The sequence below is a fragment of the Nycticebus coucang genome, chromosome 12, assembly GCF_027406575.1.
Source record: "Nycticebus coucang isolate mNycCou1 chromosome 12, mNycCou1.pri, whole genome shotgun sequence".
In the NCBI taxonomy this organism is placed as follows: domain Eukaryota; kingdom Metazoa; phylum Chordata; class Mammalia; order Primates; family Lorisidae; genus Nycticebus; species Nycticebus coucang.
Window position 1 is genome coordinate 98779375 of NC_069791.1, and position 16844 is coordinate 98796218.

At 54.9% G+C, this 16844-nt stretch overlaps 3 protein-coding genes across 6 annotated transcripts; 1 reads left to right on the forward strand and 2 right to left on the reverse strand.

The window, feature by feature from the left end:
• The first annotated feature begins 23 nt into the window (after nt 1-23).
• On the forward strand, nt 24-3997 carry MLST8 (MTOR associated protein, LST8 homolog). 4 transcript variants are annotated; one of them, XM_053554386.1, is made up of 9 exons: nt 24-144; nt 598-773; nt 936-987; nt 1073-1235; nt 1615-1690; nt 1772-1924; nt 2760-2884; nt 3018-3181; nt 3314-3997. In XM_053554386.1, exons 2-9 carry the CDS (start codon nt 645-647, stop codon nt 3430-3432), a joined length of 981 nt encoding a protein of 326 aa, XP_053410361.1. In that variant the 5' UTR covers nt 24-144; nt 598-644; the 3' UTR covers nt 3433-3997. The 4 variants fall into 4 exon arrangements, with proteins under 4 accessions (XP_053410361.1, XP_053410363.1, XP_053410364.1 ...); XM_053554388.1 differs by lacking the exon at nt 24-144 and adding an exon at nt 201-220; XM_053554389.1 differs by lacking the exon at nt 24-144 and adding an exon at nt 257-419 and having other exon boundaries at nt 939-987.
• BRICD5 (BRICHOS domain containing 5) lies at nt 3920-5400 on the reverse strand. The gene is made up of 6 exons (XM_053556651.1): nt 5350-5400; nt 5061-5282; nt 4722-4877; nt 4550-4651; nt 4160-4313; nt 3920-4056 (listed from the first exon to the last, which is right to left on the reverse strand). Exons 1-6 carry the CDS (start codon nt 5398-5400, stop codon nt 3962-3964), a joined length of 780 nt encoding a protein of 259 aa, XP_053412626.1. The 3' UTR covers nt 3920-3961.
• A 2531-nt stretch (nt 5401-7931) lies between these two features.
• On the reverse strand, nt 7932-9114 carry PGP (phosphoglycolate phosphatase). The gene is made up of 2 exons (XM_053554390.1): nt 8400-9114; nt 7932-8301 (listed from the first exon to the last, which is right to left on the reverse strand). Exons 1-2 carry the CDS (start codon nt 9037-9039, stop codon nt 7976-7978), a joined length of 966 nt encoding a protein of 321 aa, XP_053410365.1. The 5' UTR covers nt 9040-9114; the 3' UTR covers nt 7932-7975.
• Between the last annotated feature and the right edge of the window lie 7730 nt (nt 9115-16844).

The following is a 16844-nucleotide window of genomic DNA, read 5'->3' on the forward strand; positions in this document are numbered from 1 at the left end:
GAACTTTGGTCTCGTCCCACCACCCCCGCCAGCACCATGGTCTCGCCCTAGAGGCCCATCGATAACCCTACGCTCAGACTTGATCGACTCGCTCCGGCTCCCTTCGCCGTCCTGGGTCACAGCAGAGCGCGGAGCCCCTGTAAGGTATGGAAGCCGTGAGACCAGGGCAGGGAAACAGCTTCTGAGCGGCAGGGAGAGCGCTGCTGGGGCAAGCCGGCCGGTAGGACGGAGCCAGGGCGGTCGGTGGAACACCAGGGAGCTCGGGGACCCAGCCAGACAGCGCCCGATCCCATCAGGGCTTGCCGCCAGCCTGTTACGCATGCGCAGCCTCAGAGCTCTGTATTCCCTGCGGCCCGCCCCTGCGGCAGAGTGGGCCCGGACTGCCCCCTGCCGGGCGTGGTAGGAAGGTGTTTGCGCCGGTGCGTGGGGAGGGGGCGGAGCACGCGCCGGGATCCTATTGCTCCCGCTTGCCGGTTGTTAACGCATGTCCCGGAACCTGCCTGAGCTCGTTTCCCAGCCATCCCTCGGTACCTAGTGGCTTTGTGATGTACTTAGTACCGGGAGGTATACTCTGCTTCCCACTTCTCTCCCCACCAGACGCTCTGACGGCCTGTGCAGACTTCAGTGTTCCTAACAGCCAAACCATGAACACCTCCCCTGGCACAGTGGGCAGTGACCCCGTCATCTTGGCCACTGCAGGCTATGACCACACCGTGCGGTTTTGGCAGGCCCACAGCGGGATCTGCACCCGCACCGTGCAGCACCAGGACTCTGTATCCTCCACCTGGGTGGTGGGCAGGGCGGTATGGGGCAGTACACGGGTGGAGATAGGCCTAAAAGGCCTGGAGTGAGAAGGGTGCAGCAGCTTAGGCCAGATCCCAGAGGTCCCCAGGGCCATACGGCTTGCTTCCTGCCATCCTCTTTAACAGACCAAGCAGGTGAACGCGTTGGAGATCACGCCAGACCGCAGCATGATTGCTGCTGCAGGTATCTGTGACCCTGGGGCTCTGACCCCTGACCTCTGGTGGGCCAACTTGTGCACAGTCAAGCTCAGGTCAGCCTGTCTCCCTAGGTTACCAGCACATCCGCATGTATGATCTCAACTCCAATAATCCCAACCCCATTATCAGCTATGATGGTGTCAACAAGAACATTGCATCTGTGGGTTTCCATGAGGACGGCCGCTGGATGTACACGGGTGGGGAGGACTGCACAGCCAGGATATGGGACCTCAGGTGTGAAGTGCTGGGCAGGAGGGGCCTGCTGCCTGTGGGTGAGGTGGGCCAGGCTGGGGGATTGTGTCTTAGGTTCTCTCCAAGCAAAGGATGAGACAGGGAGCTTTGTGTGGGTGATTTATTGAAGGAAGTGAGAAAAGCAGAACATAGTCAATTGCATCAAAGACCTAGCTCTGTGTCCAGGCCAGGAGCCATAGTGTTCCTCCCCTTCATTCAGTCACTGGTTTTAGGCTGGCTCCTAGAGAGGAGGGCCCAAACCCCCAAATGCTTCTTACAGGGTATTCCTCTCAGGAGAGGAACAAGGATAAATCTACCAGGGAGAGGTCATCTAGGTGGGGCACTACAGATTGTGGTGTGTCCCCTCATCTCCATCCTACAGGTCCCGGAATCTGCAGTGTCAGAGGATCTTCCAGGTGAATGCACCCATTAACTGTGTGTGCCTGCACCCCAACCAGGTGAGGGACACTTGTGAGGCTGGGTAGCCTGGATCTCTGAGGTCAGGGGGCCTGCCCTGCCTCACCTCCCCTACACCCCAGGCAGAGCTTATCGTGGGTGACCAGAGTGGAGCTATCCATATCTGGGACTTGAAAACAGACCACAATGAGCAGCTGATCCCTGAGCCTGAAGTCTCCATCACGTCTGCCCACATTGACCCTGATGCTAGCTACATGGCAGCAGTTAATAGCACGGTGAGTCCTTGTGGGTGCAGCCCGCTATCCCCTGCAGATGGGCTTATTCCCTTGGGGCCTTCTCTCCCCTCACAATTCTGCTTCCCCCTCCTGGGCTCCCAACACTCACACAGTCACCAAAGCCAGAGCCTGGGTATTACTGCTGTTGCCGCTTCTGCTCCCCACCTGAGCCCATCCAGCAGGTAGCGGACACTTCAGTTTCAAGTCTGACCACTTCCCTCTTTTTTCCCTGTTGCCTCCTGGTCCAAATCATCTTTGTCTCCCCCTGACAGCAGACACACTCTTTAAGGCCTTCCTCCTCTCTGACCTCTCCTGGCCCCTGATCTATTCTCCCCTGACCACCAGGGTGTCCTTCAGCAGCACTGGTCAGATCAGTTCCCCTGCAGGACCCTGAGATACCCCAACTCCTAATCATGCCTGTAGGATGCTGTGGTTTGGTCCCAGCTCTCCTTTCCAGCCTTGTCTTCTCCCATTAATTTGGTTGAGATCCCAGCATCACTACCCCCCATGTCTCTAGACTGCCCTCCTCCAGCATTTGGCTGTGCTGTTCCTTCTGTTGGGTACCCTCCCCCCATCCTTCACATTCTCGTTAGCCAGCGGCATCCTCCAGGAGGTCATATGCAAGTACTTGGCCAGGCTTGATCTCCTATGTTTGGCTGGTTGATATGTCCCTAGGTTGGGACCAGGCCTCCCAAATACCTCCTACAGATTGGACCAGAGGTGCCTGCCTACATGTCCCTGAGTACAGTCAGCACCCAGTGTTGGGGCCGCAGGGCATGCTTCCCTAAGTCTCAGGTCAAGGCCAGCCTCCCTGTGACTGCCTCCTATTCTGTAGGGAAACTGCTATGTCTGGAATCTGACGGGGGGCATTGGTGACGACGTGACTCAGCTCATCCCCAAGACCAAGATTCCTGCCCACACACGCTACGCCCTGCAGTGCCGCTTCAGCCCTGATTCCACGTGCGTCAGGGTTTGGTGGCCTGGAAAGGGTCTTGCCTGGGGCTGGGGGCTTGATGGGTTGGGGCCTACCTGGTGTGTGGCATAAGGGTGTAGGGTGGGAGGCTACTGCTTAACACCCCACACTCACCCCCAGGCTCCTTGCCACCTGTTCAGCTGACCAGACTTGCAAGATTTGGAGGACATCCAACTTTTCCCTAATGACAGAGCTGAGCATCAGAAGTGGCAACCCTGGAGAGTCATCTCGGGGCTGGATGTGGGGCTGTGCCTTCTCAGGGGACTCCCAGTACATCGTCACCGGTGAGCCCGGCCCTCCTGCCCCCCACCCACTCTGCTTAGGCCTCTAGGGCCAGCCCATCACGGCTGCTGCTCCTCCGCCTTGGCCAGCCTAGCCCAGCTTGTGCCCTGAGCTGTTGCTTGACCCTCCCTCAGCCTCCTCTGACAACTTGGCCCGGCTCTGGTGTGTGGAGACTGGAGAGATCAAGAGGGAGTATGGTGGCCACCAAAAGGCTGTTGTCTGCTTGGCCTTCAATGACAGCGTGCTGGGCTAGCTTGTGCCCCTCAGGACTGCAGGCAACCATCTGATAGCTGGGACTGCCTGGTGCACATGGCACTGCCTGGATGGACCTGCACAGCACCAGGTCAGAGTGAAACCCCACAGGCTAGCTTCTGCCAGCTCCAGCTAACCAGACCTGACTGGGCTCCCCTGGCCAGGCTGAGCCTACTAGGCCGTCTGCCATGGGGCTGTCTCAGCCCCCAGTTGCTTACCTGTATGTAACAGGGCTCAGGAGGCCACCGGAACCAGGCTGTATGAGATGGGCTAGGATAGCCCATATTCCTTTGAGAAAGTCTTAGACCCCAGGGCCTGGAGCTGCTAAAGCAGGGTCTGAGGCTGGTATCCACTAAGCCAGTGCTGTCCTTTCTCATCCCCTCTCCACCTGTTTAAGGTCCTGAGGCCACAAGAGAACACCACCACAGCCAGGTGGAAAGGTTTATTATTCTCTGCTACCTCCATGGTGCTGGTGACCCAGCCAGCCTGCTAGACTGGGGCCAGGAGCTGGGCTGGGCCAGGTCAGGGGCTTAGTCTGGGAGGTAATAAAAGCAGACCGACACGCAGATGTTGCTTGGGAAGCAGATGTCAATGCAGAGATAGATCAACCGCTGCCTCTGGGGCCCTGGGGGGGAAGGGGGCTCCATGAATCTCTGAAGGGCTTCTCTCCCCCAGTCCCCAGACTGTCCTGAGAAGCCAGTCTTCTCCACGCAGCTGCCCTGACTTACCCTCTGCTCGACGGGCCCAGTAGATGGGGGTCTTTGCACAAAGATGTCGCACCAAAGCCCCTACCTGGGCAGGGTCCACCTCATGGCTCCCTAGCACGGCCAGCAGCTCCTGGGCATAGTGGGTGTCCTGGCTGGGGGTACAGGACCCTTGGGCCTGCAGAGAAGGGTCTTGTAGGCTAAGGATAGGGGCACCTCCCCTGCTCCTTGCCTATGCATCCCCACCCCCACCTCAGCAGCCCCACCCTCAGCTCTTGTCAGCAGCTCCAGCTAAGGAAGATAGAGCTTTCTGTTCCTCTGAAACCAGAGCCCCAGCCTGCATCAGCCCAAGCTGCACACAGGACCCTTTGTCTGGCCTCTGGCCCTGGGCTGAGCCCAGCATGGGTTGCTCACCCTTGAGGCATTCACCAGCAGCTGCAGGGTCTCCCAATCCTGGTCTTCCATCAGGCGGAGGAAGCAGGCCTGGTGCTTCTCAGGGCGGTAACAGATGCAGCCCTGGGGAGGCAGGGGTGTGAGGGCTGGCCACTCCAGACACCTGGGCGGTGACCCCTCCCTGTCCACTCACATTCTGCCCATCAAACAGCACCACCCAGCTGCGGTTGCTCTGAGGCGGAGTCACTGTAATGGTTGCTGAGTTCTGGGCCACATCCACCAGGATGGTTTGGTTGGACTGGGGGACCTGGGGGCTTGCGAGGGTCAGTTGCAGCCTCTGCAGCAATGGCTGAAAGTGGGAAGTTGGAGTTCAGCTTGGTAGCCCTCAGCACACCCTTAGCACTGTGTTGGATCCCTCCCTCTGTTCCAGGGCCTGTGTTACAGCTGCTCCCAGCCCTGGGTTTCTGGAGGGCTGGGATGTGCTGGCTTCCCCTGCCTTTTCTTGGTGCACTGGTCCTGAGGAGGGACTCACCTTGGGAGGGCCCTGAGCAAAGAGGCCAAGGAGCCCCCCAGCCACAGCTCCCACAGTGGCCAGTGCCAGCAGCAGCAGTAGCAATAGGCCAGTGGCTCTCCAGCCTCCAGGGTGAGGCTTGGTTTTCACCTGGGGGCATGTTAGGGTCAATGAGTCATTGGAGTTAAGAGACCAGGTAGCAAGCTTTCTCAGGAAAGGTGGTGGTGGAGATGGTGGTGGATATTACTATCTCCCACCCTGCCCCAGGTATTCCCTGGGTACTTGCCCCAGAGGTGTGGGAGGTACTCACCTCAGCAGGCCTGGGCCCACGGCTCTCAGTGCAGCAGCTCCCTTGCTCCATGCTGTAACCCCTGCTGACAATGTACTGATTGTCTGTAGCCCCTTGCCTACAGCCTCACCCAGGAAACCTCAGGATACCTTTGATGAGCCAAACAACTGTACCCCTCCCCTCCTGACCCGCTGCCTCCCCAGGTTCAGGTTCAGATTCGCATCTGATATCTAGGTCAGAGTCAGGACAGTCCCCTCCCCTGCACCTGGGGGCACCTGTCACCAGGAGGCCTGGCTCTCCAGACACCTGGACTGTGCGGACTGCAGAGCACAGGTCTGGGAGGGTGTAGGGTACAATCACATGGAAATCAAGTCCAGCCTAACTGGAGAGCAGCCTGGGCCTGGTCAGGGCAAATTGGTTAAGTCTAGCTGAGGCAGATTTAATTTTTCCTGAGGTCTGTGTCAGACATAGTCTCTTGAGTTACCTCTAGACTCCCAGGGACAGGCTCTAGCAATACAGCAAGCTGTCAATAAATGCCTACTGTGAGGGAACGCTTGGTGTGGGCCTGTGCACCCTCAGCCATTCTCCAGCCCCCACCAGCACAAGACATGATCCTGCAGAGTGCATCACAGAGCAGACTCCAGAAAGCTGGACCGTGCACAGGCACCCAGCTGGAGCCTCCTGCATGCCATATGGTCAGGTCTGCCTCAGTGTCCCACCTGCCCTGGGCAGCTTATTCCACTCCCACCCCGTACCTCCAGCCATCTGACACATTGTAGCTCAGCATGTGTGCACGCCTGCCTCAGCCAGCTTCACTCCATGGTCTACCCTTTCTCCAATTTCCCTTTGTATTGCCTTTCCTGATTCTTTAGAACCTGTTCCCCTGTAACAGCCTGAAATGGGGTGGACAGCATTCCAACTCTGGAACTGGAATCCCAGTCAGCTCTTCTACTACTCCTCCCTGCTCCTACCTGTAGCTAGACAGCTGCCACCTCAGTGCAAGGTGCAGGGCTAGTGTGACAAGAGCAAAGAACACCCAAGTCATTGTTGGTTTGAGAGTTTAATATGCATTCAGGGTCATACAGCACAGTGGGCCAGAGATAGGGCCCACACAGGCTCCTGGGTGGGTGGGCTGAAGAGGGAGATGTTGCTGCTGCACCTGCCATGCACTCCCAGTGTGGGTGACAATACCCCGACAGGCCTGCTCAATATCCAGACTTACCCTTGAGCCAACCTTGCAGAGCCAACATCAGCACCACCAACCTCACAGGTGTGGCTACTCATGTTGCGCTGTGGCACAGTCCAAGCTCCAGACCCCCAAGGCTCAGGACACCCTTTATTGCTCTGAAAATTCTTCATGAACAAGTGAAGTAGTGCTGTGACCCCCAGGGGTGGGAGAAACCACCGGGTACAGGGCAAGGCACTGGGAAGGAGTCAGCCAAAAGGAATAGCTTACTAGGCATTGCCCTGCAGGTGTTGCTAAGAGTGCTTCTCAGGTCTGTTAAAGGTCAGCAGGCTTAGGGAACAGGCAGAAAAGGCTACAGCCCCTACTGCTGGCCACCTACAAGGGAATCTAGGGCCAAATTGGGTGGCCCATGGGTCACATGTAATCCCCACCCAATCTAGGGTATGAGAGGACAGAAGAGACTGGATGCTTCATAAAAGGACTTCCTGTTCTTGGGACATCTCCCCCTCCCTTCCCCCACAGCCTTGGGCTACAGGCATTTCTTAACCACCAAGTGCTTTTAGCCCTGCTGTTAGCTGCAGGGCACAGACTTGATTTTCCCTATGAGACAGCACAGCTGTTAATCAACAGGCTTAAAGATTTAATCCCACCACTTGACAAAGTTGCTTGGAAGTTTAAAAAATAATTTTTGGTACCAACACTGCTCAGAAGCCCAGAGTTCAGTGAAAGCATCCGTTCCCTCTTGGCCACTCAGCCAACAATATACTCAGTCCAAATCACGTAAGTTTAAACTTGAGAGAGCTGAGGTTTAGCTGGGCTGAGTTTACCAAACTGGGTAACTGTATAAGCAGCAGCAGCCCTGGGTATCTAAAACACAACAGACACTCAAGTGTGACATCAGAGTGGTTTTCAAAGAAGTAGGGAAGGGAGAAGGGTGGCAAGGGCAGCACCCCAAACCTGAAGGGCAGGAAGACACCACCTGGGAGCAATCTCCCTCCTCCACTCACTCCCTGCAGTGAGGGGCAGGATGCAGGAGGCTCTACTGCTGGACATTCACAGTGATGGAACCTTGGTTCCCTCTGTGCAAGCTTCTCAACAGTCACGATAATCAGCCCCTCTCCTCTGCTCTTCAGGAGGTTTGATACCTAAATGAATTTCCCAGCAAAATAAATGACCAACCACCTCTAGACAAGCCTCAGTCCATTAGCAGGCCCTGCTGAGGCTGCCCAAGGCCCAGAACCCACCCTCCCGATGCCCCTAGGCTTAAAAGTGCATCTTAGAATAGAAGCATCTGTAAACAAAATCACCACCACCCCCAAACGTTTACTTACAAGGTTAACCAATCCCTTTGCTTAACACCCTCTGAAGCCAGGTAGCTGAGCATATGCTCAAGCCCCACCTATAAATTTGGGTAACGGATTTTCAATTTTTTTTATTCTGGAGATTAAAGACACTAAATCTTTAACCTTGAAGGGCGGGCAAAAGGTCGGCTATGCTGTCAACATAGAAGTCAGGGACCATTTTCTTCTTAGACATGCAGTCACTTTCCTGATTGCTCTTCACGTCCCCCAGAGTGGAGACTCCAGTGAGGGTCAGGATCGTCTTCAGGCCACAGGTGACGCCCAGAAGGATGTCTGTGTCCAGGCGGTCTCCCACCATGACGGTGCGTTCAGGGTTGATTCCGTACTCCTGGGATACGCAGTCGAAGATGAAGCGGCTGGGCTTCCCTATAATATCCGCCTGACGCTGGGCCGCCATCTCCACGGCTCGGACCAGACACCCGGTACCTGCGGGGCAGAGAGGGAGGGGGAGAGGCCCGGGTCAGAGGGCGCGGAGGGGGCCCGCGGTCCAGGGCCCCAGCCACCCGCCCCCGGGGCGCACGGACCCGCGATGAAGCGGCCGTTCTCGAGCGGGAGCCGGTTATCCATGTTGGTCCCCACGAGCAGGCAGCCAGGCTGCTGCAGGTAGCGCAGGGCCTTCGTCAGCTTCATATAACTGAAGTGCGGGTCGAAGCCAACCACTACCGCGCGCACGTCGGGCTCAAGCGGCGCGTCCAGCCAGTCACCCGGGCCGTCGCCCTGCAGAGGCTCAGGTCCCACGCCCACGCTGGCGACTCCCACGGCTTCCAGCTCGGCGGCCAGGGCTGGGCTACCCAGCACGTAGGCCTTGGGCGCCGGCGCGCCGGCTAAACGCTGGCGCAGGTAGAGCGCCGTGCAGTAGGCCGTGCCGAAGACCTCCAGGCCGGCACCGGACCCCGCCGGGCCGCCGAAGCCCAGGCGCCGCAGCTTATCGGCGTAGGCCGCGCGGGTCTTACTGCTGTTGTTGGTGATAAAGCCCAGGCGCTTGCCACGGGCTCGCAGCGCTCTCAGGGCCTCCGGCGCGCCGGGTACGGCCGTCTCGCCGCGCCACAGCACGCCGTCGCAGTCGAACAGCAGCGTGTCCACGTCGGCCAGCAGCGCCTGGGCCCGCTCGGCGCTCAGCCGCACGCAGCGGGCGTCGTCGCCGCCGGCCTCCGCCTCCGCCATGACCGGCCGCCGCCGCCACCGGCCGCCGCAGCCGCCACCAGCCGCTCCTCTCAGCGGCCCGCCGCGGCGCCCGCCCCGCCCCCGGCGCTTTCATTGGCCCCGCGCCTCGCGCGCACCGCCCATTGGCTGCTGCCTGCGCCAATCCTCCCCCACCTCCCGCGCGTTGCTGGAACTCAGCACCAACCGTCGCGTCCTAGCGTAGGGAGGCGGGCGGCCATTGGCTTCCCGGCTCGGGCACACCGGCGATTGGTTGGTGGGGCGCCAACCGGCATTCGGAGTAGAGCACCCTCCGCGGAAACGCTACTGGGCGCCTGGGAGCCGGCTCTGGTCGTAGGACCTCGGCTCCCCAAAGGCGGTCCGGTAGCGCGCCCATTGGAGGCGGGTGGTCAGCCTAGGTGACGGAGAACCTTAATTACGTGACCCTGGGCCGGGCCAGCTACTGATTGGCTGGTTTCGCGCGCGGGAGGGGCTCTCCGCAGGAGCGCGGGAGGGGCCGCGGGCCGCGGGCTGCCTGGGGCCGGAGTCACGTCCGCACCTCTGGTGAGCCGCGTGTGGGCTCGTGCCTCTGTCCTGGGGTCAGCTTGGGACACAAGTCATCGCTTCGGCGGTTTACCGTTTAGTTCCGGTAGCCAGTGGGGCTTCCTTCCCCAGAGACCTCGCGTTCTTGTCTCCGGTCCTTTGCAAAAACGCTTTCCATGTGCCTCAGAGGTCATGTGTGCCAGTCATTAGAGGGCAGTGGGATTAGGGTTTAAAAAGATAACTGCCTATTATACAATGCCTAATTAATCTCCAGAGTCATCATCAATTGTTAGGTATTAACTTTTGTAGAGGTATGACATTAGGGGTATAAATCTTAAGTGTGGCTCCAGAAGGAATTTTTACACATGTATGCGTATACCCCCGGTGTAAGCACAATCCATATTAAGATAGAAAACATTGGCTCGGCGCGAGCGGCTTAAGCGCCAGCCACATACTCCTGAGCTGGCGGGTTCAAATCCAGCCTAGGCCCGTCAAACAACAATGATGACTGCAACGAAAAAATAGCCAGGCGTTGTGGCAGGCACCTGTAGTCCCAGCTACTTGGGAGGTGGAGGTAGGAGAATCGCTTGAGCCTAGGAGTTGGAGGTTGCTGCCACAGCACTCTACTCAGGACAACAGCTTGAGGCTCTGTCTCAAAAAAAAAAAATAGAAAATATTTCCAACACCCTGGAAAGTTCTCTGGTGTCCCTAGCTGGTCAGTAGTGAATGACTCTTCCCTCAACCACTTTTCAGACTTCTCTGACCAGAGGCATAGCCTAGTTTATAGACCATTTCAAAATGGGATTATACAGTATGTACTTCTTATGGCTCTTGCTTCTTTGCCTTAAATACAATGTCTGTGAAATTCATCTTTCTCAGTTTATTTATCATTTTTATTTTTATTTATTTTTGCAGGGCTTTCTTTTGTTTTTTTTTGGCTGGGGCTGGGTTTGAACCTGCCACCTCCGGCATATGGGGCCGGCACCCTACTCCTTTGAGGCACAGGCACTGCCCTTATTTTTATTTATTTTTTTTGAGACAGAGTCTCACTATGTCACCCTTAGTCGAGTGCTGTGACATCACAGTTCACAGCAACCTCAAACTCTTGAGCTTAAGTGATTCTCTTGTCTCACCCTCCCAAGGCTGGGACTACAGGCACCCACCACAATGCCCAGCTATTTTTTGTTGCAGTGGTCATTGTTGTTTAGCTGGCATGGACGGGGCTCGAACCTGCCAACCTCAGTGTATGTGGCTGGCGCTGTAACCACTGTACTACTGGCACTGAGCCTATTATCTTTATTCTTTTGAGACAGAGTTTCACTATCACCTGGGCTAGAGTGCCATGGTGTCCAGAAACCTCAGACTTCTGGGCTTTGAGCAATCATCTTGCCTCAGCCTCCCAAGTAGCTGAGATAACAGGCACAAGCCAGGACATCCAGCTGGTGTTTCTATTTTTAGCAGAGAGAGGGTCTCACTCTTACTCAGGCTAGCCTGGAACTCCTGAGCTCAAGTGATCCAGCCTCGGGCAGCGCCTGTGGCTCAAAGGGGTAGGGCGCTGGCCCCATATGCCCGAGGTGGTGGGTCAAACCCAGCCCTGGCCAAAAACTGCAAAAAAAAAAAAAAAAAGTGATCTACCCTCCTCAGACACCCAGAATGCTAGGATTACAGGCGTGAGCCACTGGCCGTGTTGCATACCCACTTTTACCCTAGGAAAATGAGCCATAAAGAGTCACCAAATGGATAATGCTGAGGAGTTGGGATTAGACTGTATCAACCCTGAAGCCAAGCTTTGCTATGTCTGGTTGGTTCAGCATCCTCTGAGTGTTCCTGCATGTTAGTAGGTGGTAGGGACTGAGCTGGCATAGTGGGAGAGGTGGGTGGTGAAAGAGAGATGGTAGTGGACAGGGTCCTGGAGGAGGCTAGAAGGGACAGTGCCCCTTATGGGGGAGGTCTAACCTTGAGTGGGAAAAGGGTGAGGTGGCCCTCCATCTGGATGGGAGAGGAACCCATGATGATATGTTCCCAACTCACAAGAGGCACTCAGAATACACTTGTAACTGGATGGCACTAGTATCTCCCCAAGTGGGGAACTCGTACCACAAGTGGAATAGGGGAGTGTTTCATGGATTTACATTGTATTAGAAAATACAATTGGTGGGTGGCGCCTGTGGCTCAGTGAGTGGGGCGCTGGCCCCATATACCGAGGGTGGCGGGTTCAAACCCAGCCCCTGCTGAACTGCAACCAAAAAATAGCGGGGCGTTGTGGCAGGCGCCTGTAGTCCCAGCTGCTCAGAAGGCTAAGGCAGGAGAATCGCGGAAGCCCAAGAGCTGGAGGTTGCTGTGAGTCCTGTGACGTCATGGCACTCTACCGAGGGCGGTAAAATGAGACTCTGTCTCTACAAAAAAAAATATATATATATATACAGGGCAGCGCCTGTGGCTCAGTGAGCAGGGCGCCAGCCCCATATACCGAGGGTGGCGGGTTCAAACCCAGCCCCAGCCAAACTGCAACAAAAAATAGCCGGGTGTTGTGGCAGGCGCCTGTAGTCCCAGCTACTTGGGAGGCTGAGGCAGGAGAATCGCCTAAGTCCAGGAGTTGGAGGTTGCTGTGAGCTGTGTGACGCCACGGCACTCTACCGAGGGCAATAAAGTGAAACTCTGTCTCTACAAAAAAAAAAAAAAAAAAAAAAAAAAAAAATATATATATATATATATATATATATATACACACACAATTGGCTTGGCACCTGTAGCTCAGTGCTTAGGGCACCAGCCGTGTATACCAGAGCTGGTGGGTTCAAACCCAGCCTGGGCCTGCCAAACAACAATGGCAACTACAACCTAAAAAATGGCCAGGTATTGTGGTGGGTGCCTGTTGTCCCAGCTACTTGGGAGGCTGAGGAAAGAGAACTGCTTAAGCCTGAGTTTGAGGTTGCTGTGAGCTGTGACACCACTGTACTCTACTAAGGGTGCCATAGTGAGACTCTGTCTCAAAGAACAGAAAAAAAAAAAAAAAAAGAAAGAGGACTGACAAAAAAAATGGATGCAACTTAAATGTTCTTCAACATGGGATTGGCTAACTTAAGTACATTCAATCAATGGAGATTGAGCAGATGTTGTAAAGGATTTGAGTTCCTGTCTAAGTATGGCCACAGAAACTTAACATGCAGTTCAGCTACAGCCCAGGCCAAGGAGAGGACAAGAAAGGAGGCCATATGCTTCCTTCCCTGTTGGTCCCACTGCCTGCTACTAGCCACTCTGCCTTCCAAGTGCTCTGTCTGAGGCAGGGCCCAGACCTCACCTGTCAGGATGTGCTGTGCTGACTCCCAGGGAGTAGCCAAGCAGAAGCCCTGGACAGGCTCTGACCATTTCATCTAGTGGGCTCTTTGCCTCTCCTCATGTTCATCCACATCCAGCTGTCCTTTTCCTTCAACGTCCTTCCCCCCATCTTGATCTGTTTTCCTTTGCTATAACAATACCTGAGACTAGGTAATTTATTTTATTTTATGTTTTTGAGACAGAGTCTCACTATGTCAACCTTGGTAGACTGCTGTGACATCACAGCTCACAGTAACCTCAAACTCTAGGGCTTAAGTGATTCTCTTGCCTCAGCCTCCCAAGTAGCTGGGCCTACAGGTGCCTGCCACAATGCCTGGCTATTTTTTTGCTGCGGTTGTCATTGTTGCTTTAGCTGGCCCAGGCCTGGTTCGAACTTGCCAGCCTTGGTGTATGTGCCCGGCGCCCTACCCACTGAGCTATTGTTGCTGCCTATTTTTTTTTTTTTTTGAGACAGAGTCTTACTTTGTCACCCTCAATAGAATGCTGTGGTGTTACAGCTCACAGTAACCTCTAACTCTTGGGCTTAAGCAATTCTCTTGCCTCAGCCTCCCAAGTAGCTGGGACTATAGGCACCCGCCACAAGGCCTGGCTATTTTTTTGTTGCAGTTTGGCCAGGGCCAGTTTGAACCCATCACCCTTGGCATATGGGGCCGGAGCCCTACTCACCGAGCCACAGGTGCCGCCCTCCGGCTATTTTTTTGTTGCAGTTGTCATTGTTGTTTAGCAGGCCTGAGCCAGGTTCGAACCCACCAGCCTGGGTGTATGTGCCTGTCACCCTAACCACTGTGCTACAGGCGCCACGCCAGAGACTAGGTAATTTATTTATTTATTTATTTTATTTTTTTTTTGTAGAGACAGAGTTTCACTTTATTGCCCTCGGTAGAGTGCTGTGGTGTCACACAGCTCACAGCAACCTCCAACTCCTGGGCTTAGGTGATTCTCCTGCCTCAGCCTCCTGAGTAGCTGGGACTACAGGCGCCCGCCACAATGCCCGGCTATTTTTTTGTTGCTGTTTGGCTGGGGCTCGGTTTGAACCCGCCACCCTCCGTGTATGGGGCCAGTGCCCTGCTCACTGAGCCACAGGCACCACCCAGAGACTAGGTAATTTATTAAGAAAGATTTCTTTCTTTTTTTTTTGAGACAGAGTCTCACTTTGTCACCCTTTGTAGAGTCCTGTGCCGTCACAGCTCACAGCAACCTCAAATTCTTGGGACTCAAGCAGTTCTCTTGCGTCAGCCTTCTGAGTCTGCTGGGACTTACAGGTGCCTATCACAATGCCTGGCTATTTTTTTCTTTTTTTGAGACAGAGTCTCACTTTGTTGCCTTCAGTAGAGTGCTGTGGCATCATAGCTCACAGCAACCTCAAACTCTTGGGCACAAGCAATTCTCTTGCCTCAGCCTTCTGAGCAGCTGATACAGGCGCCCGCCATAATCCCGACTTTTTTTTTTTTGAGACAGAGCCTCGAGCTGTCACCCTGGGTGGAGTGCCATGGCATCACAGTCCACAGCACCCTCCAACTTCTGGGCTCAAGTGATTCTCCTGCCTCTGCCTCCCAAGTAGCTGGGACCACAGGCGCCAGCCACAATGCCCAGCTATGTTTTGGTTGCAGCCGTCATTGTTGTTTGGCCGGCCCAGGCTGGATTGGAACCCGCCAGCTCAGGTGTATGTGGCTGGCACTTTAGCTGTTTGAGCCATAGTCGTCAAGCCCTGGCTAATTTTTTTTTTTTTTTTTTGCAGTTTTTTTTGTCGGGCCGGGTTTGAACCTGCCATCTCCGTTATATGGGGTTGGTGCCCTACTCCTTTGAGCCACAGGTGCCGCCCAATGCCCGGATATTTTTTAGAGATGGAGATGGGGGGTAGGGGTGGGGTGGGAGTGTCTCAGTCCTGCTTGGGCTGGTCACGAACTGGTGAGCTCAGGCAATCCACCTGCCTCGGCCTCCCAGAGTGCTAGGATTACAGGCATGAGCCACCGTGCCCAGTGAAAAATTTCTTTCTTTTTTTTTTTTTTTTTTGTAGAGACAGAGTCTCACTTTATGGCCCTCGGTAGAGTGCTGTGGCCTCACATAGCTCACAGCAACCTCCAACTCCTGGGCTTAAGCGATTCTCTTGCCTCAGCCTCCCGAGCAGCTGGGACTACAGGCGCCCGCCACAACGCCCGGCTATTTTTTGGTTGCAGTTTGGCCAGGGCTGGGTTTGAACCCGCCACCCTCGGTATATGGGGCCGGTGCCCTACTGACTGAGCCACAGGCGCCGCCCGAAAAATTTATTTCTTAACAGTTCTAGAGTTTGGGTAGTCCTTAGTAGAGGGATTGCATCTGGGTAAGGCCACATTCTTGCTGGTGAGGACTCTGCAGAGTCCTGAGGCACACGTAGAACATCCCATGGCTATGGGAGAGAGGCCACCTGGCCTTCATAACAGACCCACTCAAGATAACTAACCTATTCCTGTGATAATCCTTAACCTTTTAACCTACTAATGGGTTGATCCAGGCCGGGCGCAGTGGCTCACACCTGTAATCCTAGCACTCTAGGAGGCTGAGGCGAGTGGATCACTTGAGCTCAGGAGTTTGAGATCAGCTTGAGCAAGAGCGAGGTCTCATCTCTACTAAAAACAGGAAAACTAGCTGGGCATTGTGATGGGCACCTGTACTCCCAGCTACTCAGGCTGTGGTAGGAGGATCATTTGAGCCCAGTAGTTTGAGGTTGCTGTGAGCTATGATGATGCCATGGCATTGTACCCGGGGTGATAGAGTGAGACTCTATCTCAAAAAAAGGGTTGATCTTTCTTTCTTTTTTTTTTTTTTAGAGACAGAGTCTCATTTTGTTGCCCTCGGTAGAGTGCTGTGGCGTCACAACTCACAACAACCTCCAACTCTTGGGCTTAGGCTCTTGCCTCAGCCTCCCGAGTAGCTGGGACTACAGGTGCCTGCCACAATGCTCAGCTACTTTTTGTTGCAGTTTGACTGGGGCAGGGTTTGAACCCACAACCCTCAGTATATGGGGCCAGTGCCCTACTCACTGAGCCACAGGCACCGCCCAAAGGGTTGGTCTTTAAAATGAGTTTTGGAGGGACATTCAAACCACAACACAAACTCCATTCCTTCGGGTGCTGGCTTCTCTATTACTCTTTAGCATATGCTCATGGGCAGTGAACTGAGGCTCTGGGCTCATCTCCTTGCTGGTTTCACCTCACCCAACTGTCTCCTGGTCCTTTCCCCAAACTGGGAACCTTCAGATCCCTTGAGTTCCAAGCCCCAAACTGCTCTTACACGCATTTACCCCTTTCAGAGATGACCCATCCTGGATCCCAGTGGCTTCCTAAGGCCTCTTCCTGCCTCTCCTGGGGCCCCAAGGTCCTTGTTCTGCTCAGCAATCAGAGGGATCTCCTGAAACACTGATCATTCCCTCTACTTAATACCCTGCTCCTGTCTGCAAAAAGCAGCCCCTTTGTTACCATTGTTACTCCAACCTGTTAATGGCTCTACTTGTTCTTACATGTCCTGCTCCAGCTGGGCAGCCCCAGCATGGAGGTCACCTCTGCCTAGTGCCCTTCCCATGGCAGTGCTGCCTACTCCCTATTGACGTGTAGGCTGCTCTTTTGGGCCCTCCCTGTGTTTGTGCTCTATTTCCCCTGGAGACTGGCCTTGCAGGAGAGGAATGGATCTGATGATCCCAGTTGTTGGCATCCAGCACCCAGCTGCCCACAGAGAATAAGTGAGCAGGGAGGGCAAACACTGTAGGTTCCCAGCCCATAGCTCTGGACAGAGCTGGGTTAGTCTTGACTTTACCTCTAGGAAGTGTGCTATCAGTTCTGTGCCTTATTTTATTTATTTATTTATTTTTTTATTTTTTGCAATTTTTGGCCAGGGCTGGGTTTGAACCCGCCACCTCCGGTATATGGGGCCAGTGCCCTACTCCTTTGAGCCACAGGCTCCACCCCAGTTTT